Source organism: Oncorhynchus mykiss, chromosome 9 (genome assembly GCF_057628025.1).
Source record: "Oncorhynchus mykiss isolate SJ-2025 chromosome 9, ASM5762802v1, whole genome shotgun sequence".
Taxonomy (NCBI): domain Eukaryota; kingdom Metazoa; phylum Chordata; class Actinopteri; order Salmoniformes; family Salmonidae; genus Oncorhynchus; species Oncorhynchus mykiss.
Genome location: NC_143030.1, coordinates 71,118,281 through 71,142,220, shown reverse-complemented (window position 1 = coordinate 71,142,220; position 23,940 = coordinate 71,118,281). Strand labels below are relative to the sequence as shown.

Below are 23,940 nucleotides of genomic sequence, written 5' to 3'. Positions count from 1 at the left end.
GGTTTGCAAAATTAGGAGGTTACAAAACCAAGGGTTTGTAAAATGAGGAGGTTACAAAACCAAGGGTTTGTAAAATGAGGAGGTTACAAAACCAAGGGTTTGCAAAATTAGGAGGTTACAAAACCAAGGGTTTGCAAAATTAGGAGGTTACAAAACCAAGGGTTTGTAAAATGAGGAGGTTACAAAACCAAGGGTTTGTAAAATGAGGAGGTTACAAAACCAAGGGTTTACAAAATGAGGAGGTTACAAAACCAAGGGTTTGCAAAATGGAGGTTACAAAACCAAGGGTTTGAAAAATGGAGGTTACAAAACCAAGGGTTTACAAAATGAGGAGGTTACAAAACCAAGGGTTTGCAAAATGGAGGTTACAAAACCAAGGGTTTGCAAAATGGAGGTTACAAAACCAAGGGTTTGCAAAATGGAGGTTACAAAACCAAGGTTTTACAAAATGAGGAGGTTACAAAACCAAGGGTTTGTAAAATGAGGTTACAAAACCAAGGGTTTGTAAAACGAGGAGGTTACAAAACCAAGGGTTTGCAAAATGGAGGTTACAAAACCAAGGGTTTGTAAAACGAGGAGGTTACAAAACCAAGGGTTTGTAAAACGAGGAGGTTACAAAACCAAGGGTTTGCAAAATGGAGGTTACAAAACCAAGGGTTTGTAAAATGAGGTTACAAAACCAAGGGTTTGTAAAATGAGGTTACAAAACCAAGGGTTTGCAAAATGGAGATTACAAAACCAAGGGTTTGTAAAACGTGGAGGTTACAAAACCAAGGGTTTGCAAAATGGAGGTTACAAAACCAAGGGTTTGTAAAATGAGGAGGTTACAAAACCAAGGGTTTGTAAAATGAGGAGGTTACAAAACCAAGGGTTTGCAAAATTAGGAGGTTACAAAACCAAGGGTTTGTAAAATGAGGAGGTTACAAAACCAAGGGTTTGTAAAATGAGGAGGTTACAAAACCAAGGGTTTGCAAAATTAGGAGGTTACAAAACCAAGGGTTTGCAGAATTAGGAGGTTACAAAACCAAGGGTTTGTAAAATGAGGAGGTTACAAAACCAAGGGTTTGTAAAATGAGGAGGTTACAAAACCAAGGGTTTACAAAATGAGGAGGTTAAAAAACCAAGGGTTTGCAAAATGGAGGTTACAAAACCAAGGGTTTGCAAAATGGAGGTTACAAAACCAAGGGTTTGCAAAATGGAGGTTACAAAACCAAGGGTTTGCAAAATGGAGGTTACAAAACCAAGGGTTTACAAAATGAGGAGATTACAAAACCAAGGGTTTTTAAAATGAGGTTACAAAACCAAGGGTTTGTAAAACGAGGAGGTTACAAAACCAAGGGTTTGCAAAATGGAGGTTACAAAACCAAGGGTTTGTAAAACGAGGAGGTTACAAAACCAAGGGTTTGTAAAACGAGGAGGTTACAAAACCAAGGATTTGCAAAATGGAGGTAACAAAACCAAGGGTTTGTAAAATGAGGTTACAAAACCAAGGGTTTGTAAAATGAGGTTACAAAACCAAGGGTTTGCAAAATGGAGGTTACAAAACCAAGGGTTTGTAAAATGAGGAGGTTACAAAACCAAGGGTTTGCAAAATTAGGAGGTTACAAAACCAAGGGTTTGCAGAATTAGGAGGTTACAAAACCAAGGGTTTGTAAAATGAGGAGGTTACAAAACCAAGGGTTTGTAAAATGAGGAGGTTACAAAACCAAGGGTTTACAAAATGAGGAGGTTACAAAACCAAGGGTTTGCAAAATGGAGGTTACAAAACCAAGGGTTTGCAAAATGGAGGTTACAAAACCAAGGGTTTGCAAAATGGAGGTTACAAAACCAAGGGTTTACAAAATGAGGAGATTACAAAACCAAGGGTTTGAAAAATGGAGGTTACAAAACCAAGGGTTTACAAAATGAGGAGGTTACAAAACCAAGGGTTTGCAAAATGGAGGTTACAAAACCAAGGGTTTGCAAAATGGAGGTTACAAAACCAAGGGTTTGCAAAATGGAGGTTACAAAACCAAGGTTTTACAAAATGAGGAGGTTACAAAACCAAGGGTTTGTAAAATGAGGTTTCAAAACCAAGGGTTTGTAAAACGAGGAGGTTACAAAACCAAGGGTTTGCAAAATGGAGGTTACAAAACCAAGGGTTTGTAAAACGAGGAGGTTACAAAACCAAGGGTTTGTAAAATGAGGAGGTTACAAAACCAAGGGTTTGCAAAATGGAGGTTACAAAACCAAGGGTTTGTAAAATGAGGTTACAAAACCAAGGGTTTGTAAAATGAGGTTACAAAACCAAGGGTTTGCAAAATGGAGATTACAAAACCAAGGGTTTGTAAAATGTGGAGGTTACAAAACCAAGGGTTTGCAAAATGGAGGTTACAAAACCAAGGGTTTGTAAAATGAGGAGGTTACAAAACCAAGGGTTTGCAAAATTAGGAGGTTACAAAACCAAGGGTTTGTAAAATGAGGAGGTTACAAAACCAAGGGTTTGTAAAATGAGGAGGTTACAAAACCAAGGGTTTGCAAAATTAGGAGGTTACAAAACCAAGGGTTTGCAAAATTAGGAGGTTACAAAACCAAGGGTTTGTAAAATGAGGAGGTTACAAAACCAAGGGTTTGTAAAATGAGGAGGTTACAAAACCAAGGGTTTACAAAATGAGGAGGTTACAAAACCAAGGGTTTGCAAAATGGAGGTTACAAAACCAAGGGTTTGAAAAATGGAGGTTACAAAACCAAGGGTTTACAAAATGAGGAGGTTACAAAACCAAGGGTTTGCAAAATGGAGGTTACAAAACCAAGGGTTTGCAAAATGGAGGTTACAAAACCAAGGTTTTACAAAATGAGGAGGTTACAAAACCAAGGGTTTGTAAAATGAGGTTACAAAACCAAGGGTTTGTAAAACGAGGAGGTTACAAAACCAAGGGTTTGCAAAATGGAGGTTACAAAACCAAGGGTTTGTAAAACGAGGAGGTTACAAAACCAAGGGTTTGTAAAACGAGGAGGTTACAAAACCAAGGGTTTGCAAAATGGAGGTTACAAAACCAAGGGTTTGTAAAATGAGGTTACAAAACCAAGGGTTTGTAAAATGAGGTTACAAAACCAAGGGTTTGCAAAATGGAGATTACAAAACCAAGGGTTTGTAAAACGTGGAGGTTACAAAACCAAGGGTTTGCAAAATGGAGGTTACAAAACCAAGGGTTTGTAAAATGAGGAGGTTACAAAACCAAGGGTTTGTAAAATGAGGAGGTTACAAAACCAAGGGTTTGCAAAATTAGGAGGTTACAAAACCAAGGGTTTGTAAAATGAGGAGGTTACAAAACCAAGGGTTTGTAAAATGAGGAGGTTACAAAACCAAGGGTTTGCAAAATTAGGAGGTTACAAAACCAAGGGTTTGCAGAATTAGGAGGTTACAAAACCAAGGGTTTGTAAAATGAGGAGGTTACAAAACCAAGGGTTTGTAAAATGAGGAGGTTACAAAACCAAGGGTTTACAAAATGAGGAGGTTAAAAAACCAAGGGTTTGCAAAATGGAGGTTACAAAACCAAGGGTTTGCAAAATGGAGGTTACAAAACCAAGGGTTTGCAAAATGGAGGTTACAAAACCAAGGGTTTGCAAAATGGAGGTTACAAAACCAAGGGTTTACAAAATGAGGAGATTACAAAACCAAGGGTTTGTAAAATGAGGTTACAAAACCAAGGGTTTGTAAAACGAGGAGGTTACAAAACCAAGGGTTTGCAAAATGGAGGTTACAAAACCAAGGGTTTGTAAAACGAGGAGGTTACAAAACCAAGGGTTTGTAAAACGAGGAGGTTACAAAACCAAGGATTTGCAAAATGGAGGTAACAAAACCAAGGGTTTGTAAAATGAGGTTACAAAACCAAGGGTTTGTAAAATGAGGTTACAAAACCAAGGGTTTGCAAAATGGAGGTTACAAAACCAAGGGTTTGTAAAATGAGGAGGTTACAAAACCAAGGGTTTGCAAAATTAGGAGGTTACAAAACCAAGGGTTTGCAGAATTAGGAGGTTACAAAACCAAGGGTTTGTAAAATGAGGAGGTTACAAAACCAAGGGTTTGTAAAATGAGGAGGTTACAAAACCAAGGGTTTACAAAATGAGGAGGTTACAAAACCAAGGGTTTGTAAAATGAGGAGGTTACAAAACCAAGGGTTTGCAAAATGGAGGTTACAAAACCAAGGGTTTGCAAAATGGAGGTTACAAAACCAAGGGTTTACAAAATGAGGAGATTACAAAACCAAGGGTTTGTAAAATGAGGTTACAAAACCAAGGGTTTGTAAAACGAGGAGGTTACAAAACCAAGGGTTTGCAAAATGGAGGTTACAAAACCAAGGGTTTGTAAAACGAGGAGGTTACAAAACCAAGGGTTTGTAAAACGAGGAGGTTACAAAACCAAGGGTTTGCAAAATGGAGGTAACAAAACCAAGGGTTTGTAAAATGAGGTTACAAAACCAAGGGTTTGTAAAATGAGGTTACAAAACCAAGGGTTTGCAAAATGGAGGTTACAAAACCAAGGGTTTGTAAAACGAGGAGGTTACAAAACCAAGGGTTTGTAAAACGAGGAGGTTACAAAACCAAGGGTTTGTAAAACGAGGAGGTTACAAAACCAAGGATTTGCAAAATGGAGGTAACAAAACCAAGGGTTTGTAAAATGAGGTTACAAAACCAAGGGTTTGTAAAATGAGGTTACAAAACCAAGGGTTTGCAAAATGGAGGTTACAAAACCAAGGGTTTGCAAAATTAGGAGGTTACAAAACCAAGGGTTTGTAAAATGAGGAGGTTACAAAACCAAGGGTTTGCAGAATTAGGAGGTTACAAAACCAAGGGTTTGTAAAATGAGGAGGTTACAAAACCAAGGGTTTGTAAAATGAGGAGGTTACAAAACCAAGGGTTTACAAAATGAGGAGGTTACAAAACCAAGGGTTTGCAAAATGGAGGTTACAAAACCAAGGGTTTGCAAAATGGAGGTTACAAAACCAAGGGTTTGCAAAATGGAGGTTACAAAACCAAGGGTTTACAAAATGAGGAGATTACAAAACCAAGGGTTTGAAAAATGGAGGTTACAAAACCAAGGGTTTACAAAATGAGGAGGTTACAAAACCAAGGGTTTGCAAAATGGAGGTTACAAAACCAAGGGTTTGCAAAATGGAGGTTACAAAACCAAGGGTTTGCAAAATGGAGGTTACAAAACCAAGGTTTTACAAAATGAGGAGGTTACAAAACCAAGGGTTTGTAAAATGAGGTTTCAAAACCAAGGGTTTGTAAAACGAGGAGGTTACAAAACCAAGGGTTTGCAAAATGGAGGTTACAAAACCAAGGGTTTGTAAAACGAGGAGGTTACAAAACCAAGGGTTTGTAAAATGAGGAGGTTACAAAACCAAGGGTTTGCAAAATGGAGGTTACAAAACCAAGGGTTTGTAAAATGAGGTTACAAAACCAAGGGTTTGTAAAATGAGGTTACAAAACCAAGGGTTTGCAAAATGGAGATTACAAAACCAAGGGTTTGTAAAATGTGGAGGTTACAAAACCAAGGGTTTGCAAAATGGAGGTTACAAAACCAAGGGTTTGTAAAATGAGGAGGTTACAAAACCAAGGGTTTGCAAAATTAGGAGGTTACAAAACCAAGGGTTTGTAAAATGAGGAGGTTACAAAACCAAGGGTTTGTAAAATGAGGAGGTTACAAAACCAAGGGTTTGCAAAATTAGGAGGTTACAAAACCAAGGGTTTGCAAAATTAGGAGGTTACAAAACCAAGGGTTTGTAAAATGAGGAGGTTACAAAACCAAGGGTTTGTAAAATGAGGAGGTTACAAAACCAAGGGTTTACAAAATGAGGAGGTTACAAAACCAAGGGTTTGCAAAATGGAGGTTACAAAACCAAGGGTTTGAAAAATGGAGGTTACAAAACCAAGGGTTTACAAAATGAGGAGGTTACAAAACCAAGGGTTTGCAAAATGGAGGTTACAAAACCAAGGGTTTGCAAAATGGAGGTTACAAAACCAAGGGTTTGCAAAATGGAGGTTACAAAACCAAGGTTTTACAAAATGAGGAGGTTACAAAACCAAGGGTTTGTAAAATGAGGTTACAAAACCAAGGGTTTGTAAAACGAGGAGGTTACAAAACCAAGGGTTTGCAAAATGGAGGTTACAAAACCAAGGGTTTGTAAAACGAGGAGGTTACAAAACCAAGGGTTTGTAAAACGAGGAGGTTACAAAACCAAGGGTTTGCAAAATGGAGGTTACAAAACCAAGGGTTTGTAAAATGAGGTTACAAAACCAAGGGTTTGTAAAATGAGGTTACAAAACCAAGGGTTTGCAAAATGGAGATTACAAAACCAAGGGTTTGTAAAACGTGGAGGTTACAAAACCAAGGGTTTGCAAAATGGAGGTTACAAAACCAAGGGTTTGTAAAATGAGGAGGTTACAAAACCAAGGGTTTGTAAAATGAGGAGGTTACAAAACCAAGGGTTTGCAAAATTAGGAGGTTACAAAACCAAGGGTTTGTAAAATGAGGAGGTTACAAAACCAAGGGTTTGTAAAATGAGGAGGTTACAAAACCAAGGGTTTGCAAAATTAGGAGGTTACAAAACCAAGGGTTTGCAGAATTAGGAGGTTACAAAACCAAGGGTTTGTAAAATGAGGAGGTTACAAAACCAAGGGTTTGTAAAATGAGGAGGTTACAAAACCAAGGGTTTACAAAATGAGGAGGTTAAAAAACCAAGGGTTTGCAAAATGGAGGTTACAAAACCAAGGGTTTGCAAAATGGAGGTTACAAAACCAAGGGTTTGCAAAATGGAGGTTACAAAACCAAGGGTTTGCAAAATGGAGGTTACAAAACCAAGGGTTTACAAAATGAGGAGATTACAAAACCAAGGGTTTGTAAAATGAGGTTACAAAACCAAGGGTTTGTAAAACGAGGAGGTTACAAAACCAAGGGTTTGCAAAATGGAGGTTACAAAACCAAGGGTTTGTAAAACGAGGAGGTTACAAAACCAAGGGTTTGTAAAACGAGGAGGTTACAAAACCAAGGATTTGCAAAATGGAGGTAACAAAACCAAGGGTTTGTAAAATGAGGTTACAAAACCAAGGGTTTGTAAAATGAGGTTACAAAACCAAGGGTTTGCAAAATGGAGGTTACAAAACCAAGGGTTTGTAAAATGAGGAGGTTACAAAACCAAGGGTTTGCAAAATTAGGAGGTTACAAAACCAAGGGTTTGCAGAATTAGGAGGTTACAAAACCAAGGGTTTGTAAAATGAGGAGGTTACAAAACCAAGGGTTTGTAAAATGAGGAGGTTACAAAACCAAGGGTTTACAAAATGAGGAGGTTACAAAACCAAGGGTTTGCAAAATGGAGGTTACAAAACCAAGGGTTTGCAAAATGGAGGTTACAAAACCAAGGGTTTGCAAAATGGAGGTTACAAAACCAAGGGTTTACAAAATGAGGAGATTACAAAACCAAGGGTTTGTAAAATGAGGTTACAAAACCAAGGGTTTGTAAAACGAGGAGGTTACAAAACCAAGGGTTTGCAAAATGGAGGTTACAAAACCAAGGGTTTGTAAAACGAGGAGGTTACAAAACCAAGGGTTTGTAAAACGAGGAGGTTACAAAACCAAGGGTTTGCAAAATGGAGGTAACAAAACCAAGGGTTTGTAAAATGAGGTTACAAAACCAAGGGTTTGTAAAATGAGGTTACAAAACCAAGGGTTTGCAAAATGGAGGTTACAAAACCAAGGGTTTGTAAAACGAGGAGGTTACAAAACCAAGGGTTTACAAAATGAGGTTACAAAACCAAGGGTTTGTAAAATGAGGAGGTTACAAAACCAAGGGTTTGCAAAATTAGGAGGTTACAAAACCAAGGGTTTGTAAAATGAGGAGGTTACAAAACCAAGGGTTTGTAAAATGAGGAGGTTACAAAACCAAGGGTTTGCAAAATTAGGAGGTTACAAAACCAAGGGTTTGCAAAATTAGGAGGTTACAAAACCAAGGGTTTGTAAAATGAGGAGGTTACAAAACCAAGGGTTTGTAAAATGAGGAGGTTACAAAACCAAGGGTTTGCAAAATTAGGAGGTTACAAAACCAAGGCTTTGCAAAATTAGGAGGTTACAAAACCAAGGGTTTGTAAAATTAGTAGGTTACAAAACCAAGGGTTTGTAAAATGAGGAGGTTACAAAACCAAGGGTTTGCAAAATTAGGAGGTTACAAAACCAAGGGTTTGTAAAATGAGGAAATAACAAAATGGAAGGTAACAAAACTTCAGGAATTAACCTTATTAGACAAAATGTATCTCTCTCTTTTAGCACAAATTAATATGTCTGTTTGACTGGCAAAAATGTATCTGGAATCTTCAAAGATCAATGTGTGATGATGTCTTTCTCTGAGCCATTACCCATTAAAAGGAAGGAACAGAACAAAGAAACAATTATTTGTCTTTAAGCGAAACACTTTCTCTCTCCCTCTATTTCTCTCACATACTCTCTCTCCCTTCTCACTATTCTCTCTCTACCTCTCTACCTCCAGTGTGACTAATTGTCAGATGAAAGAAGAGGAGCTGTGGTAAACCTGGGAGTGGTAATGTGTGTGTGTGTGTGTGTAAGCAGTAATGGAGTTACCTGTGAATGAAGATATGTATAATGTACCCACAATGCTGTCCTGCTATCCTCCACGTAAGCAGAGCCTTTGACAGCAGAATAACCTAACTCTACCTTCGACCTAGCAATTCTTCTGAAGCTCGTTATCTCTGCATCCTGGAGACCAGGCAGGTAGGGGAATTACAGGATGTCTATGGGCCAGGGGGCTAGGAGGCTGTGAGGATGAAACACTGCATTCAATGTGTTCTTGTGAACAGATCAGTACTATATTTCGAGGGCAAGCTCTGGTAGTTCCAGCGACAGAAATCAGCTGTTTTCTTTGAGTGTGAGTGTGTGTGTGGGCGGCAGGTAGCCTAACTGTTAAGAGCGTTGAGTCAGTCACCGAAAGGTTGCTGGTTTGAATCCCCAAGCAGAATAGGTGAAAAACCTGTTGATGTGCCCTTGAGCAAGGCACTTAACCCTAATTGCTAAGTCGCTCTGGATAAGAGTGTTTGCTTAATGACTCAAATGTACATTTAAAAACATGTGTGGGGGGGGTCAAAATGTACTAAATACAGTGGGGAGAACAAGTATTTGATACACTGCAGGTTTTCCTACTTACAAAGCATGTAGAGGTCTGTAATTGTTTTTATCATAGGTACACTTCAACTGTGAGAGACAGAATCTAAAACAAAAATCCAGAAAATCACATGATATGATTTTTAAGTAATTAATTAGCATTTTATTGCATGACATAAGTATTTGATACATCAGAAAAGCAGAACTTAATATTTGGTACAGAAACCTTTGTTTGCAATTACAGAGATCATATGTTTCCTGTAGTTCTTGACCAGGTTTGCACACACTGCAGCAGGGATTTTGGCCCATTCCTCCATACAGACCTACTCCAGATCCTTCAGGTTTCGGGCCTGTCGCTGGGCTGAGACCTGAAGGATCTGGAGAAGGTCTTTCTGGAGGAGTGGGCCAAAATCCCTGCTGCAGTGTGTGCAAACCTGGTCAAGAACTACAGGAAACGTAGGCTGTCGGGGCTGTCACTGGGCAATACGGACATTCAGCTCCCTCCAAAGATTTTCTATTGGGTTCAGGTCTGGAGACTGGCTAGGCCACTCCAGGACCTTGAGATGCTTCTTATGGAGCCACTCCTTAGTTGCCCTGGCTGTGTGTTTCGGGTCGTTGTCATGCTGGAAGACCCAGCCACGACCCATCTTCAATGCTCTTACTGAGGGAAGGAGGTTGTTGGCCAAGATCTCGCGATACATGGCCCCATCCATCCTCCCCTCAATACGGTGCAGTCGTCCTATCCCCTTTGCAGAAAAGCATCCCCAAAGAATGATGTTTCCACCTCCATGCTTCACGGTTGGGATGGTGTTCTTGGGGTTGTACTCATCCTTCTTCTTCCTCCAAACACGGCAAGTGGAGTTTAGACCAAAAAGCTCTATTTTTGTCACATCAGACCACATGACCTTCTCCTATTTCTCCTCTGGATCATCCAGATGGTCATTGGCAAACTTCAGTTGGGCCTGGACATGCGCTGGCTTGAGCAGGGTGACCTTGCGTGCGCTGCAGGATTTTAATCCATGGCGGTGTAGTGTGTTACTAATGGTTTTCTTTGAGACTGTGGTCCCAGCTCTCTTCAGGTCATTGACTAGGTGCTGCCGTGTAGTTCTGGGCTGATCCCTCACCTTCCTCATGATCATTGATGCCTCACATGGAGCCCCAGACCGAGGGTGATTGACCGTCATCTTGAACTTCTTCCGTTTTCTAATAATTGCGCCAACAGTTGTTGCCTTCTCACCAAGCGGCTTGCCTATTGTCCTGTAGCACATCCCAGCCTTGTGCAGGTCTACAATTTTATCCCTGATGTCCTTACACAGCTCTCTGGTCTTGGCCATTGTGGAGAGGTTGGAGTCTGTTTGATTGAGTGTGTGGACTGGTGTCTTTTATACAGGTAATGAGTTCCAACAGGTGCAGTTAATACAGGTAATGAGTGGAGGACAGGAGTGCTTCTTAAAGAAAAACGAACAGGTCTGTGAGAGCCGGAATTCTTACTGGTTGGTAGGTGATCAAATACTTATGTCATGCAATAAAATGCAAATGAATTACTTAAAAATCATGCAATGTGATTTTCTGCATTTTTGTTTTAGATTCCGTCTCTCACAGTTGAAGGAAAACCTGCAAAATCGGCAGTGTATCAAGTACTTGTTCTCCCCACTGTATGTGGTTGCTTCAAGATGTGTATTTACGGTCTTGTTGGTATACTGAACAAAATAATGAACGCAATAATTTTACAGAGTTACAGTTTATACAGACAAATCAGTCAATTGAAATAAATTCATTAGGCCCTAATCTATGGATTTCACATGACTGGGAACACAGATATGCATCTGTTACTGTAGTCCCAGATACATAAAAAAAAGGGGTCGTGGATCAGAAAACCAGTCAGTGTCTGGTGTGGCCACCATTTGCCTCATGCAGCGCGACACATCTCCTTCACATAGAGTTGATCAGGCTGTTGATTGTGGCATGTGGAATTTTGTCCCACTCCTCTTCAAATGGCTTTGCAAAGTTGCTGGATATTGGCGGCAACGGTACACTTTGATTCAGAGCATCCCAAACATGCTCAATGGGTGGCACCAGCTCTGGTGGACATTCCAGTCAGCATACCAATTGCGCAAACTTGAGACGTCTCTGGCATTGTGTTGTGAGACAAAACTGCACATTTTAGAGTGGCCTTTTATTGTCCCCAGCACAAGGTGAACCTGTGTAATGATAATGCTGTTTAATCAGCTTCTTGATATGCCGCACCTGTCAGATGGATGGATTATCTTGGCAAAGGAGAAATGCTCACTAACAGGGATGAAAACAAATGTGTACACAAGACTTCAGAGAAATAAGCTTTTTGTGTGTGTATGGAACATTACTGGGATCTTAAATTTCAGCTCATGAAACTTGGGACCAATACTTTACCTGTTGCGTTTATATTTTTGATCTGTATGTTTGGGACCGCTCAGTAAAAAAATCTCTGTTGATCAGCAGTTTATCGACCAGATACAGTACAGATATAGTCATCTTTAAAGCCGGAGGAAAATAGCCACAAAGAGTCTAGTCAAGTGTTTATTATTACGGATTCTTATTCATGTGGCTTTTTTCTGTTTGCTTCTTCAAACTGCAGCTGTTTTTCTCCACATGCTTCCTGACCGCTCGGTCCAGCCACACACACGCTTCCTGACTGACCGGTTCTGTCTGGGCTGGTCAAGATGCTAGCCAGCCTGTCTGTGGCTAGGAAAACACAGGCAGGTCTGAAATCCTTGGTATCAACAACAAGGAAGTGGAGGGGGAAACGTGTGTGTGTGTGTTTGTGTGTGTGTAAGGGTGCGAGTGCGAGTGAGGGGGCGAATGCTAGCAGCTGAAATACAGAGATGTGTTGGTGGATAAACAGGAGCTTTTCATGTGTTTCCTTACAGCGTTATACCTCAACAGACCCCAAATGGACACAGGACACACCTGTATCTGTGTGTGTCCATGTGCTTGTGTGTGTGTCCATGTGTGTCCGTGTGTGTGTGTGTGTCTGCGTGTGTGTGTCCCTGTGTGTGTCCGTGTGTGTAGACTCACATGCTTTATGAAAAGTTGGGCCAGTCTCTCTGGTTCTGCTATACATTTCTCCAGCTCGCCCATGAAGTAGCTAGAGAGAGAGACAGGTTACAAACACCACACACACGCACGCACACACACACACACACACACACACACACACACACACACACACACACACACACACACACACACACACACACTGTACAGTATCTCCGATACTCACTCTTTATGCCAGTCGAAAATTTGATGAATGTTTCCGAACACGATCTTGTCTTTTCCCTTCATGTCGGCTGGTATACCTTTACTAGTCATAGTGACCATGTAGCCCTGTACAGGAAACATACACCCAACCTCAGATCTCATATCCTGTACTTACTTACTGGGATTCAAGCCCAGGTCTCCTGCACACAACAAGACTGTGTTAACCTGTTGAGCTAAAGTCTATGTAGTTCTGCCACATATACTGTACATAACAAATTACCTGGTAAACAACCATTTCTGACTTGGAAAAGCTTTCCAAACATAGGCAGGTCGGTATTATGTTGCCATAACATCACTGGGCCAAAAATAACTGTCTGAAGTCTTCAATTTCTTCACCTAGAATATATCAAACTCTGTCAGATTAATAGTTTTGTAACACGATACTAATATATATATATTAATAAAATCAAACCCAATAAAATAAATGTCTGTTTTTGGAGCCAGACAAAGCTGTGTTGAAAGAAACTGAAGGTGTTGCGTTGACAATGATTTCCAGGCCAAATCATTGAATAAATGGGTGCTGGATCTTCTTCTGCCTTGGTTGATGCAAAAGTTGTCAGATTTCAAACTCCAGCAGTGAAACGGTGGTTTCTGCTGCCGCTGTTGATATCACTGTCCCTGGAAATGGTTCTAATACTGTATTCTCACCTCTACTATGCACCCCAGGTCTTCCACATACACTTTCTCTGTCTCTAGGAGTTCCTTCAGTACGTACCTGGACAGAGAGACGATACTAAGTGTTGGTCATCCCCATCAATGAAAAGTCTTTCCAAACAGTCTTGTCTGTTTAAAGGGGCAATCTGCAGTTGTTACATACATTTTTGGACTTTTAAAATAACTATATGTACAGTTGAAGTCAGAAGTTTACATACACTTATGTTGGAGTCATTAAAACTCGTTTTTCAACCACTTTTGGCGAGTCGGTAAGGACATCTACTTTGTGCATGACACAAGAAATGTTTCCAAAAATTGTTTATAGATAGATTATTTCACTTATAATTCACTGTACCACCAATCCAGTGGGTCAGAAGTTTAAATACACTAAGATGACTGTGCCTTTAAACAGCTTGGAAAATTGCAGAAAATTATGTCATGGCTTTAGAAGCTTCAATCAGCAGGCTAATTGACATCATTAGAGTCAATTGGAGGTGTACCTGTGGATGTATTTCAAGGCCTACCTTCAAACTCAGTGCCTCTTTGTTTGGCATCAAAGATTGTACTTTCTGGAGAAATGTCCTCTGGTCTGATGAAACAAAAATAGAACTGCTTGGCCATAATGACCATCGTTATGTTTGGATGAAAAGGGGAGATGCTTGCAAGCCGAAGAACACCATCCCAACCGTGAAGCACGGGGGTGGCAGCATCATGTTGTGGGGGTGCTTTAATGCAGGAGGGACTGGTGCACTTCACAAAATAGATGACATCATGAGGAAGGAAAATAATGTAGATATATTGCAGCAACATCTCAAGACATCAGTCAGGAAGTGAAAACTTGGTCGTAAATGGGTCTTCCAAGTGGACAATCCTTCACCAAAACAGTGGTGGGGTGAACCCATTTGTAATTGTTTCAACTGCAGATTGCCAATTTAAGATAATTGTTTGCAGCCATACATGATGCTCATGGAAATGCTGTGTTGTACATCAAACTTTGGTCAGTTTTAGAGTAAGGGCAGTGTTGTGTAATTACAGTGGAGTCACTTACATGCTCTTCTCTAAGGCACTCCTCCTCTCCTCCTCACTGTCAGCCGCTGATGATTGGCTGAGGGTGTTGTCCATCAATACTGAGACGTTGTCATCTGGACAGACATTGGTGGACTGAGTATCCTGGTCAAACAGACGGGACAGGGAATAGGGTTATGATATAATCTGTGGTCCATTGACAATCTGAAGATAGAGAGAGAGAGAGAGAGAGAGAGAGAGAGAGAGAGAGAGAAGGGCAAAGTGGAGGGATAGAGGGAGAGAGAATGATGGAGGCAATGTGTTAGAGAGATAGATCACATAAGGAAGAGGGAGGCAGGGTGAGGTAAAGAGAAAAGGAGAGGCAAAGTGAGAGAGAGAATGGGAGGATAATGATGCAGGTCACCAAGGTGACCAGGGAGGGGGGGGGGGGGGGGGAGCAGCCAGACACTATGGACCAGAATGAAGGGGATCTCACTGTCACTAATAATGGTGTAAGGCAGGGTTTCCCAAACGAGTTGGTTATTTTTATAAGCCAGGACAAAGTTTAGGAACTCTGGTGTTGGATGTGGTGAAGTCACCATGAAAAAGAAGTGAGGGAGAGAAAGAAAGAAGGGGAAAGGGGGCGGTAGAGAGGGCTACCTCCCCTGGTACAAAACGTTTAAATATTGGACAAGTAACGGAGTTGGCCTGAGGGGTAGGTTTATGACAGTCATAAATACCTCTTCCCCCCTTTTTCCTCTCTACTAGAGGTCGACCGATTAATCGGAATGGCCGATGCAACAAGGGTTAGGAAGGAACAGACAGAGTATCCCGTCTATCACCCAATGATGTTACTACAACATATCCAATTGACCCCCAGAGACATTCTTCAAAGGACTCGGTTTGGCAACACGGCCTTCCATCTACCACCAACCTACCAAAGCGCAGCTCAGAGTATATATTTATTGTATTTTCCTTTTCCAAATGGGCGGTAATTTAGAATGCATAAGATACTGTATTTACGATAGCAAAGCTTTTCCCCTTTGTTCCTCAGTCTTCCCACTCTTTCACTCAAACCCAGCCCCTTTTCTTTTGTGTAACCAGCTGTCATATCTGTTCCGCCCACTAGGGACGTTTTCCTTTATGACGTAATAAGTAATCAAGTTATGATTTAATTATGTGTATGTGTAATTCTGTGTGATTAGTTAGGTATGTAGTAAATAAATAATTAAAAACAATTTTGTATTGCTGATTCAAATTGTTAGCCAGGGTTTGTGCAGACAACCAAGAATTTACAACTTTCAGATGAGACTGAATTAAGATGAGGATTAATATTGACTGCTATTGATGTAAAATATTACTAGGTCTTTAAGAGTTTATTCCGAAGATAACAGCTCTATAAATATTATTTTGTGGTGCCTGACTCTCTAGTTAATTACATTTACATGATTAGCTCAATCAGGTGATATTAATTATGGAGAAATTATTTTATAGAATAGCATGTCATATCACTTAATCCGGCATAGCCAAAGACACGACAGTGGTGTACAGAATGTCTTGGGCTTAGAGACAGTCCAAATATACAGCACTGAACATGGTGTCATCATGGACTTCCACATCCAATTCATTCAGGAAGTATCTGGCAAAGATCTGCATATGGATCACAGCGACCTAATCAGTTGGGTTGAGGAGGTATGCATGAGGCTACTTTCCTGGAATTTAAATACATTCCCAAGGAGATCCTTGAATAAACATTGAAGCATTGTCTACACATTCTACACTAGAGTAATGCTTGTGTCAGCAGTAACATACACTCTTATATTGTCTGAACATACAATATCTTGTTCTTGTTCAGTGTCATGTTCATTGGCTACAGTCTTCCGATCGGCATGTACATCATTTTAGAATAGTGGATGTCAACCTATTTACGCCTGGCCAAGCATACACACCAGAGGAGGCTGAGAAGTTTGGTGGGAGGAGCTATAGTAGGATGGGCTCCTTGTAATGGCTGGCGTTCCATTTATTCCATTCCAGCCATTACAATGAGCCCATCGTCTTATAGCTCCTACCAGGAGAATGCTTCCTGCCCCAACTCATAGTGCCAACTGTAAAGTTTAGTGGAGGGTGAATAATGGTCAGGGGCTGTTGCTCATGGTTCGGGATAGACCCCTTAGTTCCAGTGAAGGGAAATCTTAATGCTACAGCCAACAATGACATTCTAGACGATTCTGTGCTTCCAACTTTGTGGCAACAATTTGAGAAAGGCCCTTTCCTGTTTCAGTATGACAATGCCGGCAGGTAACCTAGTGGTTAGAGCGTTGGACTAGTAACCGAAAGGTTGCAAGATTGAATCCCTGAGCTGACAAGGTAAAAATCTGTCATTCTGCCCCTGAACAAGGCAGTTAACCCACTGTTCCTAGGCCGTTTTTGAAAATAAGAATTTGTTCTTAACTGACGTGCAAATTGATGTCCTTACAGATATGGTTTGTCGGGGTCGTTGTGGAAGAACTTAACTGCACAGAGCCCTGACCTCAACCCCATTGAACACCTTTGGGATAAATTGGAACACTGACTACGAGACAGGCCTAATCCCTCAACATCAGTGCCCTACCTCACTAATGCTATTGTGGCTGAATGGAAGCAAATCCCCGCAGCAATGTTCCGACATCTAGTTGAAAGCCTTCCCAGAAGAGTAGAGGCTGTTATAGCAGCAAGGGGGAGATCAACTCCATATTAATGCCCATAATTTTGGAATGAGATGTTCGACGAGCAGATGTCCACATACATTTGGTCATGTAGTGTATATGGGCTTTTATTTCCCATCAACTTCTGCAAATGTGTCCCTTTACTAAAGCTGCAGAGCACACAGTGTGTGTGTGGTTGTGTTGATGTGTATACTTCTCTGTGTGTGGTGTAGGGGGCGTGCTACGCCACTGCTTATAACTATCAGTTAAGTAGAACTATAAGACATTTAAGATGTGTCAAATAAATGTTATCCAGCTCAGGGCTCCAGCTACGCATTTGGTTTGCTAGCGTGCTAGCTAGGTGTCTAGGTGTCAAGATCAGTTTTCTTGGGTACAGCAGAGACATTCAGTTCCCTCCTGGATCAAGATCCCTGTTGCCTAAAATAGGTTTGTGTGCTGTATAATAACAGAGTATACCCCGGTATGGTACAGAAACGGTATGATGGCATTAACATCTCCAGCAGAGCTCTACCCTAGCTGACAGGTCTCCAGGCCTCCAGCAGAGCTCTACCCTGGCTGACAGGTCTCCAGGCCTCCAGCAGAGCTCTACCCTGGCTGACAGGTCTCCAGGCCTCCAGCCCTCCAGGCCTCCAGCAGAGCTCTACCTTGGCTGACAGGTCTCCAGGCTTCCAGCCTTCCAGGCCTCCAGCAGAGCTCTACCCTGGCTGACAGGTCTCCAGGCCTCCAGCCCTCCAGCAGAGCTCTACCCTGGCTGACAGGTCTCCAGGCCTCCAGCCCTCCAGCAAAGCTCTACCCTGGCTGACAGGTCTCCAGGCCTCCAGGCCTCCAGCCCTCCAGGCCTCCAGCAGAGCTCTACCCTGGCTGACAGGTCTCCAAGCCTCCAGCCCTCCAGCAGAGCTCTACCCTGGCTGACAGGTCTCCAAGCCTCCAGCCCTCCAGCAGAGCTCTACCCTGGCTGACAGGTCTCCAGGCCTCCAGCAGAGCTCTACCCTGGCAGACAGGTCTCCAGGCCTCCAGCCCTCCAGCAGAGCTCTACCCTGGCTGACAGGTCTCCAGGCCTCCAGCCTTCCAGCAAAGCTCTACCCTGGCTGACAGGTCTCCAGGCCTCCAGCCCTCCAGGCCTCCAGCAGAGCTCTACCCTGGCTGACAGGTCTCCAAGCCTCCAGCCCTCCAGCAGAGCTCTACCCTGGCTGACAGGTCTCCAGGCCTCCAGCCCTCCAGCAGAGCTCTACCCTGGCAGACAGGTCTCCAGGCCTCCAGCCCTCCAGCAGAGCTCTACCCTGGCTGACAGGTCTCCAGGCCTCCAGCCCTCCAGCAGAGCTCTACCCTGGCTGACAGGTCTCCAAGCCTCCAGCCCTCCAGCAGAGCTCTACTCTGGCTGACAGGTCTCCAGGCCTCCAGGCCTCCAGCCCTCCAGCAGAGCTCTACCCTGGCTGACAGGTCTCCAAGCCTCCAGCCCTCCAGCAGAGCTCTACCCTGGCTGACAGGTCTCCAAGCCTCCAGCCCTCCAGCAGAGCTCTACCCTGGCTGACAGGTCTCCAAGCCTCCAGCCCTCCAGCAGAGCTCTACCCTGGCTGACAGGTCTCCAGGCCTCCAGCCCTCCAGCAGAGCTCTACCCTGGCTGACAGGTCTCCAAGCATCCAGCCCTCCAGCAGAGCTCTACCCTGGCTGACAGGTCTCCAGGCCTCCAGCCCTCCAGCAGAGCTCTACCCTGGCTGACAGGTCTCCAGGCCTCCAGCCCTCCAGGCCTCCAGCAGAGCTCTACCCTGGCTGACAGGTCTCCAAGCCTCCAGCCCTCCAGCAGAGCTCTACCCTGGCTGACAGGTCTCCCTGACTGCTTGACATGGATCACTACCAGATGTTCTCTGTATCTGGTAGAACCCCACAGGAAAGATACACACACACACACACAGCTCTCTTTCTACGCCCCCCCCCCCCCCCTTCACTCCTCTATTGTGCTTGTTTTGTTTTTCTACACAGAAGCCAACTTTAAATCTGTAATAGTTTTAATAAAAGCTGAGAGCATGGTGCTCCTGTTGTTTATGCTTTATTGAGGTGTAGGTAGGGTTTGTGTGTGTGTCTCTCAGTCTGTGTGGTGTCTGTCTGTCTGTCTGTCTGTCTGTCTGTCTGTCTGTCTGTCTGTCTGTCTGTCTGTCTGTCTGTCTGTCTGTCTGTGTGTGTGTGTGTGTGTGTGTGTGTGTGTGTGTGTGTGTGTGTGTGAGAGAGAAATATATGGGGTGTTCTAAGAAGTCTTAACTTTTCTCTTCCTTTCCTGAAAGAGAAACAGTAAATCTGTCAAAGGAGGGGAGGAAGGAGAGAGAGAAAGAGAGAGATGGAGAATGACAGTGATAGAGGGAGAAGAATAGGAGAGAGGGAGAGAGAGACCCTGAGATGACTGACCTACATACTTTAATACCTATTTTTCTCTCTCCCTCTCTCCCTCTCTTTCCTCTCTTCCCTCTTCTGGCAGTACAGACTGAACCAGTGATCTCCTTCCCTTCTCTCCCATCTGTCTCTGACTGTGTGTAATCCTGCCATCAGAGCCTTATGACTGGCTGCTATAATGAACTGCAGGGGGAATGACCCCCTCCCTGGGTCATGTTCAGTAGGGCACACTGTAACAAAACATTTGGAAATCTGTGTTGTTATTGGAAAAGTTCAGATATTGCTCCCTTGTTCCACTCGGTTTCAAACCCTTTTATCAACACTGACCCTGGTAAGAGTCCACTAGGAATGAGCGCTGGCTCTCTGATGTGTTTTGTCATAGTGTTCACTATCCAGGCCCCCTTACAACCCTGTTCTCTGTTCCAAATGCCATCTATACCATTTGCTGTTGCCGTTCACACAATTCCAATTGTTTGATGTGTAAATGAAAGAGCAAAGCCATTGTTTGGACTCATTTCCTGGAACAGTAGTCATCTTCCATTACATTTCTCCTCTCAGTGCCATTTTCTTTTTATCTGTAGGGATTTTCTTTGTAGTATGTTAATGCATCTATCACACAGAACCCTGACTAGTCTGTGTCCCAAATGGCACCCTATTCCCTGTAGTAGTGCACTATGTAGGAGATAGGGTGCCGTTTGGGAAGAAGTCTTGACAAACCTTCCCCACTGGACTGCCTCCTATTGATGAACTCTGAGAGGACCTTGAGTTCATCTAGGTGTGTGTGTCTGCGTGTGTATCTGAGACCGAGAAACTATGTTTGATCAGCCAAGCCCAGCAGCGGTGGTGGTGATCTGGGATCCTTCGGACGTCCATACTCTAAACCCTAACCTTAACCTCTACCCTTACCTTAACCATAACAACAACCCTTACCTAAAGGTGAATCACTTTTAGCCTACCTTTACTATTTAACAAGTCAACTTCAATGTGGGGTAGGGACGTCCCAAGGATTCCGGATAGAATGGACCCTGAGATGTTTCATACCCAGGTCTGTCTCAGGCGCCATGGAAACGAAGCCTTGTGTTGTACCCATGTCACCTACCGGTCTGTTTTTCCTCAGAGGAAATCATTAGACTCTCCCCTGTCCCCATATACACTGAGCAGCAACAGCTAAAGCCTTCTATAGATTATCAATAGAGTGTTTCATCAGTTCATCAGTTCATCAGTTCATCAGTCCGATTGATTGTGTTTTTTATGGTTGGATAAGTTGACTGTGTAATCTGTGACCATGTCAATAAGATTGTATGTCTGTATCTACCTAGTTTAGCCTCTTAGACCTAGGCATTTGCTCAGGGGTCTAACACCAGTTGTCATGTTTCAGGCAAGGTTTGTCAACATGCAAACATGGTTTACTGAACCACCTCTGTTACACAGGGCTGTGTGTTGGGACAGACTCGTGTGTGTGTGTGTATTTGTTTGTTCGTTTGAGTGTGTGTGTGTGCGAGAGCTGTATGTGTGTCTGTGGTTTGACTCACCTGTGTGTAGGCAAGTGCAATACAGCCCTGTAGTGAGTCAGACAAGTAGCTGGGAGAGTTTAGGGTTGCTGAGGAAAGCTCCTCAGGACTGGCCAACCTATACCTGCACTCCTACAACACACACACACACACACACACACACACACACACACACACACACACACACACACACACACACACACACACACACACACACACACACACACACACACACACACACACACACACACACACACACACACACACACACACACACGCAGAGGGAGAACATCATTACTCAACATAACACAACAACATAAACATCAACAGCATTTACACAGAAAAGGTAGCTGATCTCGATCTTATATGTAGATATTTGCTCAGGAATAGTAATCTCTTTAACTAAGACCGTCGCCAAAACTAAGACAGTTCTGCCGAGTTGTTCTGCCAAGAAGCAGAGGAAGGCTCCACACCACTCTCTCACTTGAATACATTGCTTAGTTAATTTCAGATGATCTCATTTTGCTCTTTTGTAGCTTTGGCCACTATGTGTGTGTTTTCCATATCCATACCTGTTTGCTCCTCTCCTCTCTCCTCTCCATACCTGTTTGCTCCTCTCCTCTCTCCTCTCCATACCTGTTTGCTCCTCTCCTCTCTCCTCTCCATACCTGTTTGCTCCTCTCCTCTCTCCTCTCCATACCTGTTTGCTTTACAGATGCTCCCCACTCCTTGGTTGCAATCCTTCTAATTTAGTGTACCCTGCGTGCAAAACCCTATGTGGAATTCCTGCCGATCTGCGGTCCAGAACACCTAGTTCATCTGAGCACTATGCTGCGCATCCCTAGACGTGGTGGTGGAGGCACGTCTACTCATTTCTCCTAACTGGAGGTTTTCTCACCAGTCCATCTTCTCATGTGAATTCCATGCTGTCACTTAAGCTTAAGCTTCATTTTTTCACATCTTTCACCCACCAAGTGGCCTTGGAGATTTCCTCAATGAGCTTGACACCTTAATAAGATCATTTCCTGACGATGGCTCACCGCTCTTCGTACTTGGTGACTTCCACCTCGAGGCATCTGCCTTCAATTAATTTCTTTCCAACTCCCCCCCCCCCCCCCCCCCCCGGTCTCTGATCACTACATTTTTTTGTTGTTTCCTTTTCTGTCTCCTGTCCTCCAACCCTAACCACTCAGCCCCTACCCAGATGGTCATGTGTCATCACAATCTTCACTCTCTCTCTCCCACTACTCTCTCCTCTTCTATCCCATCATCTCTGCCTTCTGCTAAATCCTTCTCCCTCCTGTCTCCTGATTCTGCCTCTTCGACCCTACTCTCCTCCCTTTCTGCATCCTATGACTCGTACCGTCTCCTTTCCTCCTGACCTGCTCGGCACCTCCCCTCCTGCTCCATGGCTGAGTCTCATTACAATCTTACAGAACAGGGCTGAGGCAGCTGAGCGGAAATGGAGGAAAACACATTTTCCAGAGGACCTATCATCCTTTCACCCCCTCCTCTCTTCCTCCTCTTCCTCTGTATCTGCTGCTAAAGCCACTTTCTATTACTAGATTTCAAGCTTCTGCCTCTGATCCTAGGAAACTATTTTCTACCTTCTCCTCCCTCCTTAATCCTCCCTCTCTGCGGATGACTTTGTCAACCACTTTGAAAAGAAGGTTGACGACATCCTCTCCTCATTCAATCAGCCTATTGTTAATAGGCCTATCTTGTGATACAGATATTATGGGATTTCTACACATTATACTGATGAGTTGAGTTAAGAGGTCCATTTCAAATCTGTCAGTACCCATAGACCAAATAGTCCCAATGTAGAGTAGCTAGTCCTCACTGTATGTACAGTACCAGTCAGTAGTTTGGACCCACCTACTCATTCAAGGGTTTTTCTTTATTTGTACTATTTTCTACGTTGTAGACTAATAGTGAAGAAATGAAAATGATTACATAACACATATGGAATCATGTAGTAACCAAACAAGTCTAAATATATTTTATATTTGAGATTCTTCAAAGTAGCCACCCTTTGCCTTGATGACAGCTTTGCACACTCTTGACATTCTCTTAACCAGCTTCACCTGGAATGCTTTTCCAACAGTCTTGAAGGAGTTCCCACATTAGCTGAGCACTTGTTGGCTGCTTTTCCTTCACTCTGTGTTTTTTTGGTTACTCCATATGTGTTATTACATAGTTTTGATGTCTTCACTATTATTCTAAAGAAAAACCCTTTAATGAGTAGGTGTGTCCAAACTTTTGACTGGTACTGTATATACTTGTATGTAATGTAGGTTTTTGTATCCCTAGTGTTCTCTACCTTTACAAAGGTAAAACTAGTGCTTAGCAATGCCTCTCCACTCACCATCTCTTTGTGTGTGATGGGTAGTATAGTGGTGAGGTGGTCCTCTGATCCTAGGGGTCTGCCAAGCCCCAGCCCTCCCAGGCCCAGGCCCAGGCCCAGGTCATGACTGTGCCTAGAAGGGGGAATAGGAGGAGGGGATTTGCTTCCCCCATCCAACTTCCTGACCTGCCGCTCCCCCTTGGAGCTGGCTGAGATGTTGACGGCCCCAGCGCTGAGCTTGCGGACTGGATTGGTCAGCCACTTCTTCAAGGTGCTCACGGAACGTCGCGAGCCTGGGGAGCTGGGGGCAGAGCTACAGGAAACCGTCAGGGTCGGAGGCAGGGACGCCACGGAGGTGGAGATGCTACCCTCGCTGCCTGCAGCCGAGTATGAGTCTGGAGGGAGGGAGAGGAGGGAGAGAGAAAACGGGAGATGGAGGGAGGGGGCAAAGGTCACATAACAGGTCAAGAGAAGAGGAATGATAAACTCTCTAAGTCAACGACTGGGATTTCTCATCTCTCCAGATAGACGAATGGAAGTTTAACTAAGGCAAAGGGCAGCAGCAGACACACAGCAGCAGACACATAGTTTTGGTGCAGAACTAGAGCGGGATAAATATGCTAGTTAAACAATGGATGACCATAGAGCTGGATGACCGTAGAGCTAGGTGAACACAGAGCTGGATGAACACAGAGCTGGTTGAACACAGAGCTGAGTGATCATAGAGCTGAGTGATCATAGAGCTGGATGACCATAGAGCTGGTTGAACACAAAGCTGAGTGATCATAGAGCTGGGTGATCATAGAGCTGAGTGATCATAGAGCTGAGTAATCATAGAGCTGAGTGATCATAGAGCTGGATGACCATAGAGCTGGATGACCA

At 43.3% G+C, this 23,940-nt stretch overlaps 1 protein-coding gene across 2 annotated transcripts in view; it reads right to left on the bottom strand.

The window, feature by feature from the left end:
• Window positions 1-23,940, bottom strand: part of LOC110532696 (rho guanine nucleotide exchange factor 25) — a 100,982-nt gene that overhangs the window by 24,261 nt on the left and 52,781 nt on the right. For both annotated transcript variants that reach the window (XM_036988725.2, XM_036988726.2), the window contains exons 2-7: window positions 23,080-23,453; window positions 20,733-20,843; window positions 14,154-14,275; window positions 13,100-13,166; window positions 12,414-12,517; window positions 12,209-12,278 (exon numbers count right to left, since the gene is read on the bottom strand). In XM_036988725.2, the coding sequence (XP_036844620.2) occupies window positions 12,209-12,278; window positions 12,414-12,517; window positions 13,100-13,166; window positions 14,154-14,275; window positions 20,733-20,843; window positions 23,080-23,453 (848 nt within the window). The remainder of the gene's footprint in view (window positions 1-12,208; window positions 12,279-12,413; window positions 12,518-13,099; window positions 13,167-14,153; window positions 14,276-20,732; window positions 20,844-23,079; window positions 23,454-23,940) is intronic.